At 36.5% G+C, this 26,206-nt stretch overlaps 1 protein-coding gene across 1 annotated transcript in view; it reads right to left on the bottom strand.

Moving 5' to 3' along the window:
• LOC106712422 (GTPase-activating protein) overlaps positions 1–25,536 on the bottom strand; it is a 28,495-nt gene extending 2,959 nt beyond the window's left edge. The window contains exons 1-14 of the mRNA XM_045686399.1: positions 25,011–25,536; positions 11,911–12,031; positions 6,096–6,894; positions 5,675–5,790; positions 5,002–5,194; positions 4,633–4,781; positions 4,092–4,308; positions 3,230–3,433; positions 2,780–2,923; positions 2,077–2,171; positions 1,276–1,386; positions 995–1,131; positions 729–870; positions 111–310 (exon numbers count right to left, since the gene is read on the bottom strand). Of these exons, the coding sequence (XP_045542355.1) occupies positions 111–310; positions 729–870; positions 995–1,131; positions 1,276–1,386; positions 2,077–2,171; positions 2,780–2,923; positions 3,230–3,433; positions 4,092–4,308; positions 4,633–4,781; positions 5,002–5,194; positions 5,675–5,790; positions 6,096–6,894; positions 11,911–12,031; positions 25,011–25,095 (2,713 nt within the window). The 5' untranslated portion in view covers positions 25,096–25,536. The remainder of the gene's footprint in view (positions 1–110; positions 311–728; positions 871–994; positions 1,132–1,275; positions 1,387–2,076; positions 2,172–2,779; positions 2,924–3,229; positions 3,434–4,091; positions 4,309–4,632; positions 4,782–5,001; positions 5,195–5,674; positions 5,791–6,095; positions 6,895–11,910; positions 12,032–25,010) is intronic.
• Positions 25,537–26,206: the final 670 nt, after the last annotated feature.

The raw sequence follows: 26,206 nt of genomic DNA, 5'->3' as shown, positions 1-26,206 counted from the left end.
ATTTCAAATTTGTTTTCCTTTCAATACTGCTCCGAGGTCCAAAGCCACGATGACGGCTTGTCGTATATCAAAGCATTGTATTGTGGGTGGTATGTAGTGCATGTAGTTACCGTGCGGGCGATGGCGGCGCTCATCGAGACGCTGCGCGTGCGCAACCAACAATGCGTGCAGACGCTGTAGGTCTCGAGCGGGGTCTAGCCGCAGCGCGAGCGCCGCCGCCGCGCCCCGCCCCCGCTCCTCCGCCCCGCCCTCGCCCCCGGCCCCGCCCACACCGCCGCAACCCTCCGCCTCCGCCTCCGCACGACCACAACTGATGAAACAATAATACGAGAATCGTTAAAAGATCTTCCTTAGTGTAGATTTAGTATTTGTAATCTATCTTAGTTGCTCATAATATGAAAATTAAAAAAAAATAACTTTTGTACATCTAACTACAGAGTGGATAAGTATCATAATATTTATGTGAGTAGCAGTACTAACCATGTTCAGTGAAACACAACACTTTACTTTGATAAAAGAAACTGTTAATTTTTTTATACATAACAATGTACTACGAAACGTAAAAACTTTTGTACAAAATAAACTTGCTAAAACATGAAGAAAAAACACACACGAAGGAATAATTAATAAAAAAAAAGACAATTATTCGCTATATTTTTTCATAAAATGTCACGGCGCCAATATGTGCCAGCAGTTCTATGTATTATCTGTATTGTTGTTAAACAAACCATGTCCACTTGTCGTCAGTGTAGTACCCGGTGTGTGGCGGGGCGGCGGCGGCGCGGCGACACAGCGCGGCCAGCAGGCGCACCCACTCGGCGCGCTCCACACAGTTGTTGGCCTGCAGCAGCAGCACGCGCTCGCGGTGCACTGCACATTATATTACCCCTTACTAAAACCCCTTACTAATATTGATTTATTTCAAATTGAATTCATTTAAAACAAAAAAAAAATAGATACGCATATTTAAACTATTAAATACAAATATAATTACCAATTTGGAAAATATTGTTGGCGCCTAGTGGAGCGCCGGCGGGCGGGCAGTCGAGGGCGGCGACCGCCAGCACGCCCGATAGCGGCAGCCGGTGCGCCGGAGCCTTCGCCCCGCTGCGCGACCACGTCAGCTCCCCACTGTTATAACACAATATTAGTACCACATTATTATTAAAAACACAACAACTAAAAATCACTATTAATTTAGAATATTTACTGTCGATGTATATAATGTAATATTCAAACACATATTATGTATAGGTACATAATATATGAACTCGCCTGGTAAGTCTAAAATGTCTCCGTTTGGAGTGCGCGTGCGCAGCGCGCGTCCAGCGTCTGCGCGGAGAACCAGAGCCCGCGCGCGCGCTCTCTGACCGCTTTATCATCGTCCTGTTGTAAACGTACATATATAAACATACACTTTATGTTAAAATAGATTACTTTATTTGTCTCGTAAAACTCAAATATCATCACATTGACCTAAACAACACTTTTCATGCTGCTTATACTTTTTCGCATGAAAGTCGTCATGAGATACGTTAGCACTGCACGTGTTGAAACATGACCAAAATATTTGTTTTATATACCTTTTTAGTATTTAAATTATGGAGCTTCTAGTAGAGTTTAAAAATTAAAAAAGAAATAGTCCTCAATTTTGTACATCTCCAACCAGCAGAGGGACAAATATTATTTGTTTCACATCTGTATTGTTTATGACGTTCAAATCAAATTATCACATCACTCAACATTAAAACAATGACGATGTAGACAAAAATGAAATCAAATACACATCGTAAAGAAAAAAAGCATAATTGATATTAAAAAAAAGCCTTTATAACAGTTCCTAAATGATTCAGTAACAGTTATAACTCAAATACGAAAGAACAAGCAAAATAATACAAAACCAATCGCTTTATAACATATAAAGTAAACATATACTAACAATGAAACACACATAAACAACATAAAAAAACAAATAAAACGTACCCATATCTAGTCCAAGAGATGCAAGAATGAAAATCAACTATTATATCTCCTTTCAATACTTCACTTATTAATCTATATCAATATAAAACTTACCCTTCTTTGAGGAGGACAGGTGACTCTTGGATATTGTTGTTCTGTGTGTCTGAACTTGTGGATATTATTTCGAGAAACTGCTTGATTGCCTGCACCTGGAAATATTTAATATAATATTTATGTATTTGTTAATAAAGAAAACAAACGGACAAACAACTATTATGATTTTCAAATATCTCGATGGCCCGAGGTCCTTCCCCTGCATCCCGTCCCCTGCGTCCCATACACCTCACATTGTGAGCCGCCAATTTATGTGATAACTATAATGATAACCTGATTTTGTTTGAAGTTACCACTAGCTATAGAAATCTCCAAGAAGTTAAACGGTAGCAGATAGAAGCAGCAGGTAGAAGTACCTTTTTTATATCAAAAAGTGGCAAACGGATTCGCCGAAATAGCGAAGCGACCGTTTAGTCATAGACATCCGCTAATGCAGATGTGTTGCCTACCTTTAATCAACGGAGAAGGGGAGGCACAGAAAGAAGATATTACCCCTTCATATGCGTCCCTTCTTCCGCCAAATCCATTTTCCCTTTCTCAATCTTTCCTAATAAGAAAAGGGTGAGAAGGGAAAGATGACTAAACTTAGGCCTACCTTTTATGGACAGGGTCGTACAAGTTATATTTCCTTTGTCCCCCCCCCTCCGCTAAATGCCCTATCCATATAAGAGGGTAGGGAAATATAAGTATATTGTATACTAACATGTCTGGGTGTGCAAAAGCTGCGATATAGTTCTGCCATATACTCCTCCTTGCAGACCTGCTGCGCCGACCTGCTGCTCACCAGGTTGCCCAGCGACTGGATCGTCTTCGAGATCAGCGTCAGCGTGCGGTTCGTTTGCGGGTCCTGGATACATTATTTCATAATATACTTGATTTACATTATAGCGTTTAAAATCAACGCTGGCATAGTGTAAACTAACTGGCGCCAGCCAAACCAGCGCTACTGTCATACTGTACTGCCATAATATAAACCAGGCATTATGCTATCATCATAGCTTATTGCAGACTATTACAGGCTGATATATGAAAAAGTATAAAGTTAGTCACTTTTTATTTTATGAAAAAAAAAAACATCAAAAAACATATTTCCATAAAGTATAGTTTTAACAACATAGATTATAAAGTGTTAACATAATTTATAATAACTTACAATTTGTTCCGTAGTAAGATCGAACAGTTTCGGTCCTAGTATTGCGGGCGCGAAGAACCTGAGGAAGATGAACCCGGAGACGACGGAGTAGCGCACTTCAGCATTGGCGGGGAAGTGTCGCGCGGCGCATTGCCGCAGTGCGTCAAACAGCCGGCACATCGCCGCCGGACATGTGCCGTACGACGAAGTTATAGCCCCGAACACCTGCACAAACCAACAATACACATATAACAATGAGTAAAAATACAGATTGTACTATATTCAGATTGTTTAATGCATATTGATGTTTATCGAACCTCCTTGGTACACGGCAGAGGTTAAACGCTGCCAAAGATGTCGTACTGGCCGGTAACGCGAAGCCGTGCGTAATAGAAGAAATAAAAGTTGTAAAAAATGTTGTAAAAAGAGATAAATAGTTTTAGTTTTTAGTTATATTATATTGTTTGTGACATTAACAATTTATTTAGTATAGATGAGTAAATTAAACCCATTTTAAAGTTGATGTAAAGAAGTTGAATAAATTATCATAGTGGAGAGTTGTAAGAAAAATACCTACACAAATTCAAAATATACATTTATGTGACCGACTTAACTGACTCAATTTGACAGTATCGGCAATGGAAGCCCACGATTAATATTTATTTGCAATTTAAAGACAAATAGAATACTATATATTGATATGTAACCTACAGAGGATATAGATAGTCAAATGTAGTCCTGGTTCATTCTTTTGGAACCCGAGACTCTCACCAGTTGCACTAGAGTATGACCACCGAAGGCAGACTTCCCTAGATGGCAGGGTATTATTTAAAGACAATCCCCTCCCCTACCCCCGATACAAAAAAAAGTAATATTAACGTACCCGTTCGACGTAGTCCTTGAGGTTGGCGAGGTTGGTAGCGATGGCGGCGGTGGGTTTGACGCGGGCGGGGTCTATCTCGCAGGGTCGGCGCTCCGCCAGCACTGCGGCCAGCGTGGGCCTCAATACTGAGCGCAGGTACGAAGCCCCGCTCAGTCGCATCGCTTCGTCCATCATCTTAGATACTAATGTATTGCCGCGGAATATCGTCGTCGCATCCCTACAATTATAACATTAAATGATTTTTTTACACGCAATTATTCTTTTAACATTGTTACCAGTTACTCGTAAGGAGTTGCTATAATTTACTTAAAAAAATAACTCTCAATAGAAGTCCACAATAATTCAACAAATTAAATATATAATTTATTTAAATAAGTGAAAAAAGGCGAAGGAAAGCTGGTTAGAGAAAAAGTATTAATTTGTCCTTCTTATCTTATAAAAAATAGTTGCTTATTCATTATGCCGCTCTGACAACATCCATCTGAAACATCCATCCATCCAAACTATCGCATTTATAATATTAGTAAAATTGTATACTCACGTTAGTACAGAAATCTCAGCATCTGCGAGCTCTTTAACGATGGGTACAATGAGATCGTGGTGGACGAACAGCCTCACCAGCGGCTGCGCGGCGTCAGTCTTACTGGATACAATCTCGCCTAAGATGTACACCGCGGACGCTGTTATAGGCTGGAAAATGTCAATCATTGAGATATTTTACTTAACGTTATTTAATGATTTGGTTCTCAAACCAGGGTTTTACCAGCAACTGTTAACCATTATGAGATTCAGAAAAAAAAAATACTGGTATGAATACAAGATTAGTAAAATGTGAGTCAGATGACAAATGTATGTAACATTGACCACACTTTAGAGGTAACATTGGCAATGTCATAGAGTCAAAGCTTACCTTCTGGTGTACACTCCTAAGGAAGAGTTCCTCCAGTTGGCGATAGTGATGTATAGGGAAGACGTGGTCAACTGTGTACTGCAGAAGCAGCCGCAAGGAGCCGAGTGTGGCGCTGCCCGCAGCAGACAGCCGCGTGCCGGGGGGCGTGGCTCCCCGTGACAACGCCCCGCCCGCACGGGACGTTAGAAAGAACCTGCAAATTACAACAATTGGACTTAAAAAACGTAACTATATTGACGCTTGAATTTTTTGTAGAATAAGATAAAAGGATAGGTTTAGCTTAGCTGGAATGAGAGCGCCATCTAGTGATTCTTAAATGAATAGTTTACAAAAGAAGTAATCAGATTCGAAGTACCTAGTGTTATCTGAATCAATTAAGGACGAAATTAGACTATTTTTAAACGTAGTTTAAACATTTCCAAGCAACTTCTAAGGTAAAATACGCACGCTAGTTACAATAAGATACTTACGAGGGCCTCATGATTCATGTCATTATCTTAGTAAATGCAATAATTAAGACGCCTAAGAAAGTAGAGCGCAGTACAGTAACGCGTACACATTACGAACACGAATTTAATTTATTATCAGTTTAAAGTAGACGTAAACTTGCTTGTTAGATTATATTTTTAGTGGTAGTAAGTATTATACATATAAAAAAGATGTGTATATGTACCAGGCGCACATAGGCGAGGGCTCGGGTTGGCGCAGCTGCAGACGCACCTCGCCGAGGAACACGGGCGTGGCCCCGTCGTGCCACACGGACACGCGCGCCTCGCACGCCACGCCTGCCTGCACGCAAACATCACACATTTTCATACATGCCTGGTATGCAAACAAAATAAGTATGGGACATAGCGTTCATTTGAGAAGCTGAGTTGCCATGTTCTATGTGTTTAATATAGGAAAGGCATTTTTATTCTCTGCTAGCAAATACGTTAATAATTATCCTCTTCTATGATAGAACGTTTTTAAAAGGGTAATAAACCATCTAGACAAAATTGACTAAATTTTATATGAATAATATTAGATGGAATGAAATGGAAGAAACATCGTTTTCATAATCTCTCGGTATACAATAGTTTAGTTGAACATACCGATTGAGATCCATCCCTGTCCTTGGGATCAGCCTCCATAACGAGATCAAAACTGAAAATTTCGTCAAACTGCGGATTGACGGTTTTCTTTCTGGGCTTGGTGCGCTTCTCGACTCTCCGTCCGTTGGAGTAGAGTAGTGTGACGAGAGCGAAGGGGTCGCACTGGCCATTCTTGGTGGTGAGCTCGGAGCACTCGAGCACGCGCAGACGCAGCGTGTCGGGGCCGGCTCGCGCGGCGCAGTGCCGCTCGGGGTCCGACCAGTAGTCGGCGGCGGTGGGCGTGGGCGAGGCGTCAGGCTCGGACATGGTATGCATGGGCGGTTTGGGGCGGATCGCCCACTGCGCGCGGTCCTTCAGGCTCTCAGAGCGGGAGAGCGCGAGCGTGGGCTCCGTGGCGGCGGCGCTCAGCAACTTCTTGCTGGTGGAGCTCGAGCAGGAGCCGAATCGCATGCTCTCCTTACAGTACTCCGACAGTCGGATGAGATTGTTGCCCTTTGTTTTGGAGTTGTCCGCCGCCGGGTCCGGGTCGGGCGGCTTCGGGTCCATCCGTAGCCGTTTTCTCGAGTCCTCGAGAGTGAGCTCGATGTACGCCTTGCCCTGCACCTCCGAGTCCGCGTCGACGGGACGCAGCGCGAACCAGTGGTCTTTATTGTTGTACCGCTGCAAGTCTTCCCTCTTGATCGCCACCTTTCCCAGCACCTTGTCTTGTTTGAGATGCTTGTCGCGGTCGAACACATATATGGAAAGGTATCGAAATCTTCGAGGCACCTCGAACTGGAACTCTTCGCCGAAAAAAGGACTGAAAAGCAAAGATCTGAATGTTATAAACATGTTCAGTCTCTACGTTTTACCTGTTATTCATTATTTCGATATAAAATTATCAATAGTAGAAGAGTAGGTGGACACTACTAATTTAGATATCAGCAGAGATGCTGTCAAAAGTGAAAGATACCTATAGGCAGCAAAAGAGTTGGTCGGTATTGAATTAGCTAACGCACAATAGATGTTATTAGAATAACAGTTTTATACAAAGCGCAATAATGAGGGTCGGTTTGTTTACATTTAGCATACCGGGCTTTATGACATGGCTTCTTTCTCCATTCTTGGAAATTATGTTATGAATGTGTTGGAGCGCGCGGCTGCCGGGTATTGTCCTTAGAGCACCAGTATGAGGTTAAAGAATCATTAATACAGCTCACCGCATATGGAATACTGTTGCTAAAGCAGTTAAAAGTTGTAAACATGACAAGCGAACACTTTTCAATGACAATAGTTTAAATTTAGAATATTTATACCAACCACTTGCCGTGAGACCAAAATCTCCTTTTACAACATATTGTTATCTCCGTTTTAGCCATGATAATGACAAGTATGACGATATTTTTTATACAGAGATTTTGTTCTCAGAAACCAACGATCTTAACTATTCTAAGCAAGTAGTTTAATATTTCCATGTACCGAAATTAACCTGTACATTTAGTTTTATTTATCTAGATAACACAACCAGAAAAACGAACAACTAACCCATGAACAAATAATACTCTCAAATAGTGACTTAACCGCGTTCGAAAACAATGATAAAGCATTAAGTAAGTAAAGCATGAAAATAGGTTCATTTTATCTCTTACATTTACGTCAATATTTACAACAAAAAAAAAGTTTATTTATAATTCATCGCGTCATAATGCAAAGGATGTTTTAACATAATACAACGACATTGTCTTTATAATATGAACACGCGGCCGGTTCCTGTAACGCCATCATCAATCAACTTTGTTTATTTGATATGCTAACACGACGCGTTGATAAAAAAATCTCCTTCCGTTCGATTACACTGCTGCTGTCGACCGAAAAATAATTAATGCATGATGGTGCATTTCACATCATGTAATATACACATATGTATTGTTATTTTACTTAGCATTCAACAGCGGAAGAAAAGATATAAATAGATAAAATTATAAACAATAGACATATACTGTCAAAAGTGATAATTGAATGACACCATATACATTTTAATAAAAGACGTAAGTGATGTACCTACGTTTTTTTGCTAATTATGCGAAAACATTACGAAAATATAATTACGTAGTGGGATATATTCTATGCGCAAGCCGTAAAAGAACAGGCAGAGGTTTACTACTCTTCCATCTAAATATGTTTAAGTGATTGCATAGCATGTCAACGTCAGCGACAGACAAACAGCGTCAGGTACAAGCTGCTGACTACATCCGGCGTCAACTTGGTATTTATAAAACGGGGGCGGAGTTTCCATTGCGGTGTTGCGGGGGCGGCTCTGTGCTAATAGAACGCCTTCACATTACATATTAATTATTATTATATTATTGTACTACAACTTGATTACTTATGAATATTAACTTATAAAATACACAATTTTCCTTTAATTTTATTTAAAATGTTATACGGCAACAAAAAAACCGCCTTTTAAATTTCAATTGAAGGACAGTACACTAATAAAAGTATTACAAAACGAGTGGACGTGTTCAACTATAAACTACAGGACAAAATCAGTTTCAAGTGGTGTGAGCCGAATGAATCACCGGGTCGCTCTTGACGGACATTTTTAAATAGCCCATTGGGATAATTGGAGCGGCCACACCTACACTGTGCGTAGGCACTATTCGTCGTCGTAATAGTCGGTCGCGTGTAACTAGCTGGTCCTAGCTATAGACACAGACGTGTTACATACACAGTACACAGCAGCACCGCACTTACAACTCGCCGGCCGCGGCCGCCGCTCCGTGCCCTATTTCAAGTCGGGCGATGATCATTTTACGCGCCACTACGATGTTCCGCCGACAATTTATCACTTGAAAGCTTCCGCCCGGCGGCGCCGCGCCCGCTCCGCGCCGCCGCGAGATTTACGAACTATTCACACCTGAAGAATAGAGCATCTGAACGGAAGCACTTTTTATGCTTTTCATTCCAAATACTTCATAATTTGTTAGCAGAAAAGACTTATTTCTGACTTGTTTAGGTCTTCGACGGTGACGTCACGCGGCGCTGTACGGGGTTAAACTCATTTGTTTTTTCTTATTACTGTTTTATCAGCCTATAAAACATTAATGTTAGCATATTAACGCGTCAATAATGTAATTATTTTTACTTCTCTCTGATTACTATTTAATGACGTAATAACGGCTCCTTTGTAGAGAATAAATATGTACACAAACATGGTGTGGTGGTGTGAACGGATGCGCGTGTGCGTACAGACTATCTGCCCTAAGTACACAGATAGTTTGGAGCAGACACGCGGCGATAAGGTATCGTGAAACAAAGAACCCATTAAGTGGTCCGGCGCGCGAGTGACGAGACATTTCCTTCGATATCCGCCATCGCGTCCTGCTCACCTCTGGGGTCACTAAAATCATTATCGCGCTTCCGTTCCAATCGTTCGACAAACAAATAATAACCCTTCCCTTCCCTGTGCGATAGTGTCAAAGATGTCATGAAGATGATGTCGAAGCACATTTTATTTAAATGGATGACGATAGGTGATACGATAATCACAGGACGTTATATATGATGTTATATTTACTAAGAGTCTGTCCTGCTCTGATGGTCGGCTATGTTCAGTATTCATGTGTGCAAAGCAATGATAATAAATTAAGCTTTGACTAATCAGGACCGACGAGCATATGGCCGTTTTATTGTTGGTTTAAAAGACATCTCTATAAATTCCTTATTTCTCAAAAGAAGAAGTGAATGTTAGTTTGAAACAGTTGCGGTATTGAATACCTCTGGTGCAAGTACGGAGGGTTGGGGCGGAAGGGCCGTTCCGCGTCGGCGGCGGCGGACGGTGGGCGGCGGGGGGCGGCAGCAAAGTGCGCGCACCGGAAATGCATCCGGGACGCGGCACGCCGCAGCGCTCGCTCGCACAATGAAACCTCCCCTTTCCTAATTCCGAAACAGCCGACTCCCACGTTACTTTGTCGACTACAACCAATTAATGCTGTGGTACTTAACGCTTTTAATTGTGTGCAATGATGTGAAAAACGTAAGAGCGGACAGAACGAGTACAGTCACAGAGAGGAGTAAACCATGAACGTAGCCTGTCATGGCAGGGGTTAACAAATTGCTCTAAAAATTTGCTTTAACACTATTTATTAAGGTGATGAATTGTCATTGATGGTAGATAGCCTGTGCAAGATATTTCCCATGGGCCTGCGAAGAGTTTCACTTATAAACCCCTCGGCATGCTGATTTGTATAACAAAAGGACGGCATATTATCCTGTTTACAAAACGCGCACTAAGCACGTTAGATATTTATAAACAAGCATGATGCGGCGAGCGCTCGCATATCCTAAATGAGCGGTTCCTAGAATGTGACACACCTATATCCGACAGTGTTTTCAGGAACCTTGTGCGCGTGTCTAATTATAAAATAAATATATATTTATTCATATTCTACTAACCATAAACGCGGTGGACAATATAATTTAAGAGCCAGACATATAAGGGTGGATCTTGAACAAATGAAACTCGTGTTACGCAGTCCCGTACAGAATCTAAATCAAACTAGTTAGTCTAGATCATGATATTATAAATGCAAGGTAACAAAGTATGTATTTATATACAGTTAACAAATTTACTGTCGAGATATATAAAACATAATTAGCACGTTACAAACGTGATATAGACATGTCAGAAATATGAAGTCTCAATAACAGACTTTAAAACAACAAAAACAAGGAGAGAGACGGAAATATAAACATTCAATTTTTTTGCAACGGCCAACCTATCAATGGAACAGTAGTGCATAATATCATTTATGAATAAACACGAAGCCGATAATGCAACTAGCCGCGACACCTAATAAAGCATTCATCACGCTATCGAAAGCAAAACGAACCTATAATTGACACTGAGTCTTTCGTAATTGTAGGTAAAACGAATGACACACGTTTAGGTATCGTATACAAGTTGTGCAAGAAAGAAACAAAAACAAATCCAGTACGCGTTTGTTATGTAGTACGGTAGTACTCTTGGTAATTGCTCTTAATACCAACTAACAAACGTTAATTTTTAGTCATTCATAAACGTTCTATCCTTGACCCAGTAAATTTGTTTGCTCCCTCAATACGACGGCGATCGCTCCCGCCTGATAGATAATGCCGGAAGCCGGTCCGGATATTCGACAAAGGGACCGTTATTCCGGTCATACGGTAACACTATTTTTGTACGGACTATTAGAAAAAGTTTCTCATTACTTTTATGAATCACGTATATATCTAAACGAAGCTGTGTTACACATCCTTTAAACAGTAGACAATAAAATACGAACAAAAAACTTGAAAATTCGTAAAACCATTAACCAATATTAAGGTTGTATTTTAATATTATTTAATCAATTCTTAATTTCAAACAATCTGCACGTGTTACATTAAGCATAAAATGTAATTTTATATGACAAGTAGCTGAAGCTCCAGTTACACTAGATGATTTGATAATTACAAGAAGTCATAGACAAGCGTAGGCGCTGTCCTTCATCCATCATCGAACAAAACGAACGCGACTTATTGCCAGACGATTCCTGTTTCCGCCTATTTTTGTTTGTGACAAATACCTTCCCTATTACATCATTTGGATGGTTAAGGTACGAACAAATTGTTTAACTTTTACTCACTGTCATTAGACCAGAGAGAAGGTTAACCTTTTTCCTAAATATGGCCAATTAATTACGGACTTACATACACGGACTACAAGAGGTCGGCATACACCCAGCACCGTCGGCAGTCCGTGTATGACGTCTTCACATTGCAACTATAAGAGCTCCGATTATTATACACTTACTTAAGTGTTCTCTCCATGGTGGACGTGCGAAATATTTCTTCTTGATCGAGTGACAGCACACAGTATATGTCTCGATGGCAGGCCGCGCCATTGTTGCGAGCTGGCAAGTTCTTGGCTTCACCTGAAACAAACAACGTTGAAACTATTAAAAATTTGTAAATATATCACAGGTATATATCAAGAAAAAAACATATTGTCGATATACCATTCGTATAAAAATAATTCAAATAACATTTTACTTGCTAACCAATTCAACAGTTCTTTATTACTCGACTGACAGAATAATATTGTTGTCAGCATGTATGCATTTGACCTACAAAAGGCTAGACTTAGTGATTTTCGATTTAACTAAATATCATTAAAAAATATATCATAAATAACAAAAAACTTCATAAATCAAATGTTTGGCAAATAATTGAGATCCTCTAAACAAAGTCGTGAATAACAGCTATAGTCTAAAAAAACAAAGAAAACTAATAATAATTAACAACGTGAAGGCTCATGTTATAGTGGAAATATTACATGATGCCAGGTATAGCGGGGAGTCCGATAACAACATCCGTTGCTTTCGCACTAAATTCCACGATTATAAATGCTCGTATTACAGCCCACCTCGCACTAAATGTTCCATTAGTGTGATACATTATATGATATAGATGTACTCGTATATCAAATTACAAGGTATGGTGACACTCGAGAGTTTTTAAAAATCACTATTTTATAATAATAAAATAATGAAACAAGTTGTTTGTGCCCAATGTCTATCGTGCATAAGCTTATTTATCTCAATCAAAGCTTATTTATCGTCGGATGAAGTACTGTAAACAATATTACTAGCTGTAATATGTAATAAATTGAAAAAAAAATTTTTTTCGTACTTTAGACAATATAAATATAGTTGGATTGCGGTATCGTTTTTGTTATGGCTACATCCTTTCCATATGGCAACATAAAACTTCGCCTTTTTGGTGCGCGGCGTTGTCAAGTCATTTGCGTAAGCGCACCATACTTTACTATAATAGAACTCCAGTGCCCTACAGCCCTACGAACTGTATTGTTGTGTTATCACGTCCCTATCCGGACAATAAATTCAGTATATTGAAATTATTGTTGATTTTTTTTTCAAGGTTAAAGTGATATATATCAAAGATAGAAAAGGTTACATAACTTTATGTGAGAATTTTTTAATATTTTTTCCGTGAAGTTAATTTGGGAACACTTTGCATGTCGTTCATTTATTCGTCGCGGTATATAAATGAATAAAGATGAGTTGCATTTTAATCCCATCCTTATTCTTAGGTATTTGGGACTATTTTTTTATCTGTCGTTGAACTCGGTTTTGTCCAATACCTAGACATTTCGTAAAGTTCTATTGTCTAGTGTAAAAATACAGTGTACCTACCATTAAATAATAAAATCCCATTGTGAAAAATTAAATTAAAAAGTTAATCGCGCAACAAATTCAACATATTTAATTCCCAGGCGCTTTTCTTTTAAAATATGCTATTGTTTGAGTAACGTACGATAGCATCACAATTTCACTATCTAACTACGCTGGTGTATTACAAAACATGACCTCCGCGTGGTTTAACTCCGATGCTTTCACGTACCTACATTTAGCATACGGCTGAGGTGGTAACAGGTACCCCTCCCCGCACCCCGCACATCACTTACTTAACATGCACAACAACGATGAACATAATTAGAAGAGAGAATAAAAACGCCTCATTAACTTTTTAATGTTATTTTTATACTTTTAATGTCTTGCGTTATCGAGTATGGCGAAAAGATGGCCACACCGTATGTATTACAAGGTAAAAATTAAAATTATATTGAAATTTTTATACAACAATAAAAACACAACTGAGTTTGATATCCAGTAATACATGTACGCATCTCATCAAGAAAAATATTTATAATAATATTTACTCTTGCAATATTCTGTAAAATAATTACTAAGCAATGGCATCAAAATTATGTCCTTTGACCGAATTCAAAGTTTAGACATTTAAAGTACAAAATATTAAAAAAATTAAACAAAAGTAAGTTACTATACCTACTTACGGTCGGTTTCAGAAACCAAAATACCCGTTTAAAACATATTTATTATTATCTCTATTTTGTCAAAGATAATGACAGGGATGACGATATGTTTGACAACGAGATTTCGGTCTTAGCAAGGTAGGTAATTATTATAAAAGAAAATAAATACACGCAGTGTTTAGAGGAAGAACAAAATGATGATACAAAACATGACTCGAACATAGGTTGGGTAACACGACGACCTCGTCAGATATAACTTTATACGGCGAGCCAAGGCAAGGTGACCAGCGACCCATAAACTACTGTCAACGGAGCCCTAATGAACTAATGGTAATGGATTAACTATATACGTTTTTCAAGTAAAGTATGCTCTACATAAGCAAATATATTTTATAAAAATAATGAATTGCTATTGACCATGATAACAATAGAATATGTATAAGAACTAAAAAGGGAGAGATAATATAAGTTACAGAAGTGAATCTATACATCTATATATATAAAAGAAAGTCGTGTTAGTTACACTATTTATAACTCAAGAACGGCTGAATCGATTTGACTGAAAATTGGTGGGCAGGTAGCTTACAACCAGAAAACGGACATAGGATAATTTTTACCCCGTTTTCTATTTCTTATTCCGCGCGGACGGAGTCGCGGGTAAAAGCTAGTATATAAATAAAAGAAAGTCGTGTTAGTTACACTATTTATAATTCAAGATCGGTCGAACTGATTTAGCTGAAAATTTATGGGGTACCTCCCCATAAATTTTAGAAGCTTAGAACTAGAAGACGGACATAGGAACTTTTTTATCTTGTGTGCATTTTTTTTTAACTTCCGCGCAGACGGAGTCGCGGGTAAAAGCTAGTTTATTATATTCAAAGTTCTATGCAGTAATATCTCACGCACCGATTTGCCATGAGTTGCGATTGCAAAAGTCTTGATAAGAAACATTTTCGCACACTTTTTTTAATTGACGTCGTATCCGTCAAACACAAAGGGTTTCCTTGCGCATGGCGAAACCTCACTCGTATAAAATGGGGGAGATTATTATAATGTTTTGTAAACTATATAGCAATTTGGAGTTAAAAATATAATTGTTACAAACAATAGCCGCTTAAAAACATTGCATGAAATGGTGCAATTGTAAAATGTGAAATACATATTTAAATACATAGCTTCACTACTTACATAGATATTTTGCGTAACATTCATGCTAATTTAAGCAACACAGGTAGGTATATACTTTTTTTATCAAGTAATCATCAAGAACCAACAAAGGTGCAACAAATTACAACAAAACAAATTATATATTGTTTTTAATTGAAATGATTTGATTGAAACAATCGAGGCCATTTAGTTCACTTAGCGATTGATTCAGATGTAAGATAGTGTTGGTCCTTCTTTAGACACGAACAGCAGGTGAATGGGAGCATAAATCCTACAAGATATTATTAGTTCCAACGAAATCGATGTAACAACTGATAATTGAATCACTAATTACAAACTAAATCAAATTAACGTAAGTTTTTTTTATTGGAATAACTTTACTAAACGTCTAAAGACTCACCTTATCACACAATCACGTCACAGACAAATCGTTAAATGTTTCTAACAGTAATAGATTTTTTATATTAGACTAAAAACGCCGCTAAGCGCCTCTCAAATTGGACGAATATTACGTTATCTTTGTAAAAAATTGTGTTTGGTGCTACTTTTAAAATTGATAAATAATAGTTTAATAATTAAATGAACAAAAAAATTTAATTTGATATAATCTGTTGTATGAATACTTCAATGAGTAATCGTCAATGACTCGTTACGAGTCATTGGACTGTTAAAAAAAACAAATCAGTCTAGATAAAAATATCAAATAAATGAAAATTTACGTCTATCTATTCCTAGAGATGTCTTAATATAAATCTCGGTTTGTCCATCATTAAATGCTTACATTAATATGAAATTGAGCAAATAAATCACAACCTAGTGTTATATTGATACGACTCCGCCCGTGCGGAATTAAAAGAAACCTTAATAGCCTATGTATTCTTCCAGACTATTTTCTACATCTCTGCCAAATTTCATCAAGATCCGTTGAGCCATTCCGGAGATACCTTCAAACAAACATTCATCCATCGATCCATCCATCCATCTATCTAAAAATTCGCATTTATAATATTAGAAAGAAGTAAGATTGACCAGGAATCAAATGAAATTTACTTGTTTGCATTCTTTTCTTAACATTAGCTAAACTGTATGTGAATAAAGTTGGAATGATGCATAAGAATTAAGTTAAAATTATATTCAGCAAATGCTTATACCATCAAGAGACATTTAAAACTCTCATTAGGAATAGAAAACGATAATTTCACCGTAATGTCATAACAGAACTAACCGAGTGACTATTACGCGTAATTACACTACGAAGAGATTATAGTTAGAGATTGTTAGGGCGAGCAAACAAAGGAGGCTGTCAGAGGTCGCGGTCTCACAAATTCGTCGTAATTGGCCCGCAGAGAGAAACCAACTACCGGCGTAATTGCTGATGCAAAAACATGCGGTACATCAATGCGACAGTAACACACGCCATGGAACTAGATCGTGGGAGTGAAACGGGAACCTTTGAATGGCACCATCCACTACCGAGAAGCCTATGGTACTATTTAGACACGATATACTAGCGCTCGTTAAGTAGTTACCACACTAGTGTGTGTGTTCCTTTCGAAATCGAGAGTGGTTTCTAAAACTTTACGACCATGGGAACGTTTTTGGATCCAGGTACTTAGAGTAAAGGAGATGTTGTGTAATTTTGTTTAATTATTATAATGTACTTGCAAATACATAAGTACTTAAAATGTGATGTTACGAAAAAGAGCACAAGGTTAAATTATTGAGAAAAAAGATAATGTTTTTGTCATAATTATGCTTTAAATAATACAATTTATATGTCGTAATATATTAAACTTATACACAACTAAATAATTAAATTTTAGTCCCACCAATTAGGACTTTACATGAGTAAAGGTTTAAGTTGTTCATAGTAAGAGGTTACCGCATTTGGTTTATGCGTCACAATGACCAATATATCTCATATGCACAAAGAAAGACGTTGCAGTTCATTCACTGAAGTCGAGAAATTGAAGACAATTAGTGGTCCAGATAATCACTTCCGTTCTTCCTGGGATGTTGTAATCTTATTCGAGCAGAGAGTGTACAATTTATGAATACATTAAATATTAAAAGCTTCATTGTATCTTTGTGCAAATTAGCTCGTGCTGAAAGAACACAACAACCTTTTATCCCGTTGCAAAAAATACCGTAACTTTGGATTCAAAGAAATAAGAATAAGACCATATATCTGGCACACATACTGTGCATTAAAGTACAGTTTGCTGCCTTGTACATCGCTGTCTTCTTCCTTTCGCATACTGTTCACTTTCACACTTCTTTAGTCAGAATCTTTTGTTCGCTTACAAACTTTAAAGAATAATGAGATTGTAATTTGCGCAAATGCTCGTTGCAATATGACCAAAAAAATAAGTGAAGCAGTATGTATATTACCTACTGTTTAAAATCTAGATATGATACATCTATCATCTATATTTTTAAAAGAGAGAGATAGTCAGTTTATGGTTCAGTTCTAATTCGTATTTACTGTCTAGAAAAAAACCATTGAAAATTAAAATTCAAGACGAAATACGATTCTTTGCAGCGGAAGTGACAAATTTTAATTTTAGCACATGCAATCATAGCGCGAACCTCGAGGCAGGGCACACGCAAACTAAATATGTAGCGAAATTAGCGCTTTATAGCCATTCGCGGAATTGATTCAAGTCGAGAGGAAATGACAAGTTAGCGCTGCAACGATAATTTACAATTTCCATCTCATGTACAACACAAAGTTGGAATATATTTATGAAATAGGTATTCCTTTGTTGCCAACATCAAAAAGTCAAATTATGAGATGAAAATGAAATAGCAATTGCAATGATTACAATCAGCTGCATTAAGATGTTTACAAAGTTTCAAACATGGATACGCCTTCGGTACCAAATATTTGTATGCAGTTATCCGTCTGTATTCTTCCGAGCAGTAATACATGTTAATGAATTCGTCATTACATATACTTTTTTTTTAAGCCGAAAGCAATTATTGTAAACTAGCTGTTACCAGCGACTCCGTCCGCGCGGAATAAAAAAATAGAAAACGGGGTAAAAATTATCCTATGTCCGTTTCCTGGTTCTAAGCTACCTGCCCACCAATTTTCAGTCAAATCGATTCAGCCGTTTTTGAGTTATAAATAGTGTAACTAACACGACTTTCTTTTATATATATAGAAGATGTATACATTGTAAATGTATACATATTTATGCAGCTGACTATACAAATTTAATAATCTTATAATTTCAATGTATTGACAGTATCTAGACATGAAATCTTTTCATACCTATATTAATCGATACATAAATTATAAGAACTGTTCGGTACCCTTGTTTGAAAGATTTAACCTTCTCTTCCATTCTTCGAGCATAAAATACTGTCGAACTTTACTAAAGCCATACATTATCTAGCGAACTCAAATACAATTATATTTCATTATTATTCAACAAATTGTCTAGGTACAGTGGGCACTGACACGACCTACGCAGGCATAGACATTCGCATCGAGGACCTCACCCACATAGGACAAGCTTAGGCCACCACCACACAGGTGGATTGCGAAAACCACTAGAGTCGGGTATTTTTGCAAAAAGACGGTAAATGTTTCGCAAAACTAGCGTCGGATAGACTTGTTATTTGCAACTAAGTCGTTTCGTTTGCTTGATTGTTATGTAAACGAGATTTTTCGTCCAACACGTTTGCAATTGATAAATTATTAGCAAGGCCTTATGTTTTGTCGCTAACGAAACATTCCAAAAGATTCCTAGAACACTATTATTTGAAATCTCTAGGCGAATAAAGCTATTGAAAGCAGTATGTCGAATTCATGTCTTGTTAGCAAAAAAAAAAAAAAACTAGTACCATATGTCAAATAATCACCTATAATATTATGGTGGAACATCAACTATAATATTAAAATATAATTATTTTTTTATATTAAACGTATCATGTTACATTTTGCAGAAATTATAATTTACATACAAAACTCTTTACAGCAGAAGGTCACTGTGTTAATATATTCAGGCGCCTAAGCTTCACAACGCCATATAAACATTCAACTACATCTCATCCATTATTGGAGATTGTAACACCGAGGTCATTACACGTAATGCACATTAATTACAACAATAGCCGGCGAATAATTCATCGATAAATAAGAATCGCTTATGAAACATTATTTGTTCACGCCACAATTACTATTCGGTGAGCAGATACGACGCAATAATATACCTTATCTCATGATATCTTATCGTCGATTGTCGATGACGGCCGGATTAGGATGTTCTCAATGGAATTATGCATACGTAACACACGTGACGGCCGAGACGGACTGACATCGTGCCGATAACATTCACGATAAATGAACGTCTTTTTCATTAACGGCACACCGAGTTTCCATGAATGGGTGCGCGCTGAATGGAAAACACCCGTCCGGCCCATTCACGGAGGTCGACCGCGGCCACCGCGCATCGTCGTGCGCACCCACCCGACTGCTAGGCGAGCCTGTGTCACCCCCTTAGCAGTCGCTTTACTCAACAACATAAAATATTACTCGTCTGAAAGACAATGTTCATTTTGAACAAAATACAAGATAAATTCAATGAATGTAAAAAAATATATACATGAAAATTCGCAATACCATATTTTAGACAAACCTGCCAAGTATAAATAACGCAGAGAAATACGAACGATCACAAGGCCTCTACATAATTTATAGCACTTCGTTACTCGAAGATATCCACAAAATTCTTTGACCGAATGCGCTAAATGTAAAGAAAACTGTCATCAACTTGGAAACGATCCATTTCCATTCATTATGTTAAAATATTCGTCAATTCAATTCTCAATTCAAGAATTACACGTTAACGTAATCGTTAGAAACAAAAATATATACGAATGAGTCACATATTTGTTAATTCTAAACCAAGTCAATATATTCATATATGCGACATAAAGAATTCACTTTGTTCAAAACAAAAGGACAAATGACAGGTATTATGCTTTGAATGATAACTTTAATGTTTACAATTGCATTCTTTTAGATAATAATCATCACGTTTATAGATAATTTAATTATCATTAAATAATATGCAATAATCTGTAGTTTAAAACTTAACGAAACAAAACAAGTAACAATTTATAGAATTTAAATGAGTACTATTCATTCTTTCCCTTCCATTATATAGACGAGATAATAAACAATACACTAACTACGGTAAAATATATCCATGGATGAAAGGAGCAAATATTTATGTGAACATTCATACAATGACTGCTGTGTACGCAAAAACCGAACTTCAGCTTGACTAGTAAGAAAATAATGTACCTATAGATATAGGTGTCCTTTCGACGTATATAGTAATATAGTCGTAAAAAAACTATGCATAACTAGCTAAAACCTACATTACAAGGCGAGGCAAGGCGAGAGGAAAGCAGAACGTTACAAGATATCAATTCATACGAACGTAGCTGTGACCGGGCGCACCGGATAGTGTCAATGCCACGCTCAGCTCGGCGCTGCAGCTCATTGACTTTACACCACCGCACCGCACCGCACCGCGACACTACACACTGCTAATATCACATACCGTATTTCCTGTGCTACACGCTACTTCTAATCAATTTCTAGTTTCTACTAACATAGTATTTGTACACTGTAGCACTTTCTTTTTTTTATATTATAAGGTGACAAACGAAACACCGGCCACCTGAATTCGCCGAAATAGCGAAGCGACCGCTACTCATAGACATCCGCAATTGCAGATGCTCTACCTACCTTTTATCTATGGAGGAGGAGACGCACAGAAAGAGAATATTTAGAGTTCCTATGCGTCCCCTCCTCCTTCAAATCCACTTCTCTTATCCCTTTTCTTACATGTAATGAAGAAGGGAAAGAGGATTAATATTAGGTCTCCGCCACTCTTGTAGTAAGGGACTACCTCAGCGATTTTTCGCCTCTAAATACATTGTATAATCCAAGGTTTTACTACTTACGATCCTTCTTCAAAGGTATCATTAGGATTCAAAGGAACTATCACTGAAGATTAAAATAATTCTTTTGTAACACAACATTTAAATACTGCTGAGAATCGAACAAGAACCTTAAAAAGAAGTAGGTAATTTAGATAATATTTCACATTACATTTACATATAACCACAGACGTAAAACAGCAGCGGTATAATTCAAAAGCTCATTTAATGTGCAGTGGAAAAAGCGGTGAAAAGTAGAAATACCACAACATAATCTATACATAGACAATTTTTTTATTTTTAAATTGCATCAAAAAATGTCAAAACGAAATGGTAAGTGATACAAGTAACGAGCGGGTTGGCGCGGCACGTCGAACTTTATCGGTGGAGTATCACTCGAGCTTATCGTATTTATAAACAAATTACTTAATACCTAAATGTATGGCATACCGTTTTTACACGTTGCTTTGAGTGCTACGTAAATTTAACTCAATTCGAGTGCATTTATATTAATATACATATTCATTTATTTGCTAATATAAGATCATTTTATGAACCGTTACTTTAACTAGTTAAAAATTAAATTAAAAAAAAATAGTTTTTAGTTTCTTTAAATCTTTGTTTGCTACACTGATGCTTCTGGCCATGATAACACCATAAATTAATGAAAATATTTTATTGAAACAAGTCCTAGTCTGAGTAGAATTCATTTCATGTCGTCCTTGTAATAGAAAAATTTATCAAACTTGACGAAAGAAATTAATGCATTTGTAAAAATCTTTGCACATATTAGTTAAAAACATTAACAATAACTATTTAGATTAGACTGTTACTAAAATAGTATGTTGCAAGAAATTTTATTTTTATTACTTTTAAGATACTTTTAACTTTGTTGTGATACAACTACAAGCTTGTAGTTTGAAGCAATACAGTACAAAATAGTAATTCAAGGAAAAGAAAAAGGATGCATACACATATATTGTGCATATCTGTCCAAATACATACAATTATCAAAATGACCACCGTTACTTAAATAACAAACAGTACAAGGAGAATCAAAAACAAATAAAACTGAGCACTACTAATAACTATCCACTTCTGAAAACTTGTATATGACAGATGTGATACACAAAAAAAAACATTTTTTTTAAGAGACTAAGAAGGTTGATAATTAGTTTTATACAAGTGCTTCAACGGTGGAAACACGAAGTAACAATATGCAACTAACAACAGCGTGTTTGGATGAGTTGACTAATTGGTGGTAAGAACAAAGGTGTGGTGTAGATAAGGCGCGGGCACGGCGGAAGTTACCATATTCTTTGCCTTCATTTATCGGTAACGACGTCGCTTAGCCTAATATGCAATGGACAATACAATTTAGTTCCACTGTAGTATATATAGTATTCATACACTGTAGTAATTTGTCATTTCAAAATTAAACTTTATTTAAAAAATGTAAATAAATTAGAAAACACAATAATTTTACGTTAATACAAAGATTAAAAAAATTAAAGCTCTAGCTTATAAGACAACTAAAAGACAAAAACTGTGAATTCATCAAATGTTAAATTGATTGATGGCATATAATCTTATTAACATTATAAACTAGCTTTTACCCGCGACTCCGTCCGCGCGTAATAAAAAATAGTAAACGGGGTAAAAATTATGTCCTATGTCTGTTTCCTGGTTCTAAGCTACCTGCCCACCAATTTTCAGTCAAATCGATTCAGCCGTTCTTGAGTTATAAATGGTGTAACTAACACGACTTTCTTTTATATATACTAGCTTTTTCCCGCGACTCCGTCCGCGCAGAATAAAAAAAAAAAGAAAACGGGGTAAAAATTATCCTATGTCCTATTCCTGGTTCTAAGCTACCTGCCCACCAATTTTCAGTCAAATCGATTCAGCCGTTCTTGAGTTATAAATGGTGTAACTAACACGACTTTCTTTTATATATATAGATATAGATATAGATGTTTAGATAGATGGATGAGTGATTGTTTGAAGGTATCTCCAGAACAGCTCAACGGATCTCTATTAAATTTGGCACAGTTTTAGAACATAGTCTGTAAGAATACATAGGCTACTTATAAAGTTTTATTAATGCCGCGCGGACAGAGTTGCGGGCGATTGCTAGTATTTGTAATAAAGCCTTTTTAATTGACTATTTAAACATAAATATTTTTATAAGTTAACCCCTCAAATATTTTTGAAATCACAAATATTATTTTTACTAATTCTAAATCACATTAGTTTTTGTTCATCATGCATTCATCAAATGGTTGTATTAGCTATATTATTGAGAAGTATAGTTACATAGACCCAACATCTAAATTAGGGTTTGTATAGGGTCAACTACAACTGGGTTCATTGTATGTGATAGCGGAGTTGGCAGAGAACATCAGGTCACAGATCATGCCCCGGAAGGCGTACTGCATTCTTATCTTAGCAGACACACTTCTCTTTATCATAGATTTATGCACTCGCTCTGACACCCACACAAATCAATCATCAATGTATGTACCTATCTCTCTAAATTACAACTACTTGTGACTAATATGGCATTCTATACAAATTGTAAATAATTCAATTTAATACTTGAAGATAAAAAAATTCCGTCTAATCCAACCATAAACCTATTTCTTTTTTATTAATACAGTATTTTCACAGTTATTAATATAAAATAAGACTTCTTTCCATCAGGTCACAAATAAAATTGAGCTAAATACCAACTCAAACTTTGTAAATACTGTAATCAAATTTATTGCAGTAGAGCTTGTGTGAAAAAAAAAATAACAGTAATTTATAACACTAGGCTAGATGAAAAACTAAAACAAGATATTACTACTTAAACTACATAATAATATATATATTTAATCTACTTTAAGGTATAAAAGACTTTATAGGATTATTTCTACAGTAAATTCTACGCAAAGCCTTTTAACCTAGTCCATGCTGCTACGAACTTCTAGAAAGAAAGTGAACTCGCCTCAAAAGACAATTAATGTGTAAGTTTTAATACAAATCATATCCTGTGATGTGTACAAGATTGTTTCATTAGTCAACATTTCATACAAAGAAGTCTCATAATATTAAAAATAAAAAAATATATATATTTGTATTTGATTACTTCCTGTATTTTTTGTATTTTATGATTATTTACCAAAAAAAAATCCTTTTTTGGATTTCATTCTTTTTTACTATTTATCTTACACATATTTTAGTCAATCAGAGACTAAAAGTCAATATTATACACACATTATATTAAAATATGTATCATTAGAACAAAAAATTAAAAAGCCCAAAAATAAGCTTTCATAGCACGTTTAGCAATGAGTGTAAATTGAGAGATACGACTTTATAGTCATATAAGAGTAATTGTTGTAATAATGAAAACATGATTTGTTAGCCTAAATTATGTATTAATTATATACACAAATTAAAGAAATTTGTTAAATTAAAGATCTTATGATAGGCAATCTTATTTAGTTTGTATAAGAAAATGCTAGTATGATGATATCCGTATAGTAATTATACAACAGTGTACATGCAACAAATATCTAATCTAATATGATCTAAACACGGGTTCATTGTGTTCACGGCTATTCATTCATAAAGTGTGAGCGAACTGTCAAACCACCTCACGGCAAAAACAAAAGGACTAGGCCCCCCTAAATTATGGTACCGAAGAGTTTTTTATAAGGACACTTAACGCAAACTTATTGTTTGCTAATTATATGTAGATAATATTGCGAGTATTTAAATAAAACTTAGAAACCTACACTATTTGGACACCACCTGTTCACAACTATGACAACAACAGTCAGCGATGAGTGCTAAACTCAAACACATATTAACTTATTACTCTGTGAAAACAATGTTTCTAAAATTCATTCACAAAATAGAAAATAATCGTGAAAATTACTTACCGATCTTTATTTTTAATCTTTCTTCAACTCGCACTTTACGCGTTTCGTCCGCCATGTTAAATCCATAACTGTTTATCTCTTTCATCCGCTGTTATCTCTTTCGGAACGAGCCCCTCGGCCGGCTTGTCCCGCCACTTCCGGAGTGTCGTAATGTTCTACTTGAGCCTGTTTTCAACAAGTTAGAGTTAACTGGATAGTTAAAACCCGAACATGTGAAAACGTTCGTTTTGATTTAGAACTCCAAAAATATAAGACGGTTTCCAGTGCAATTGAAATTTAAAGTATTCATCCTTGCATTGCGCATGTGCTCGATACATGCACTTAATTCATCAATGAATGCACTTTTTGATAATTCAATACACAAATTTCACTTCACTGCTATGAATTGAATCAGTAAAAACACAAGTTAGTAAAGTTTAATGTCTCGTATAGTATCTTGATTATCACAACACTTCGTCAATAAGATATTTTGTCTAAATGAATGAACAAAAAGTATGAATGGACAATTACGTCACGTCACGACATTGCGCTTGCGCGGCCGCACATTCGCGCACAGACAACTGTCATAAACCTACTTCGGCTGAAAGAGCCTATTTCATCTTTGTTGGGTGACATCACATGAGATCAGTAGTTTATAGTACCAGCAATAGATGGCAGGAGCAATTATTACCCATTAGTAATTATTTTGTTTTTGATTCAGAAGAAGAACGCAGTAAATTTTATAATAACAATATTTATATATATATATATTTATTACAAATTTCGTTTCGTTGAGCTTGAAAATTGAAATTTATGATCTTTTTATAATGGAGTTTCATAAAGAACATTATGCTTTCCCCTTTCCTCACTGACCTTTATAGATATGGATAGGTCGCTACTTGGAAATGACAGCTTTTGCTTTATTTTGACTAAAATCGCCTGCTAATGTTACTGGAAAATAATTATAAAGTTTAATTTATACATAATCCGAAATCGTAAGAATAATGCTTGGCAGTCGCTTCAGAGTGAAACTAACTTGTGGGAAATACATGAATTTGTCTTTCATTGGAGTGACTATCGAGCTTTGTTCGTACGATTCCGGCTTATGACTAAATAGAGATACTGTTATAATTTCCTATACTCACCATTATCACCAACCGCTACCATTAGAAAAAAAAGGTGAAAATCAAATAGGCACAAAACACCGTGGTCTATAG

Source organism: Papilio machaon, chromosome 3 (genome assembly GCF_912999745.1).
Source record: "Papilio machaon chromosome 3, ilPapMach1.1, whole genome shotgun sequence".
Lineage (NCBI taxonomy): Eukaryota > Metazoa > Arthropoda > Insecta > Lepidoptera > Papilionidae > Papilio > Papilio machaon.
The sequence above is the reverse complement of the archived record's forward strand: the minus strand, read 5'-3'. Positions and strand labels throughout refer to the sequence as shown.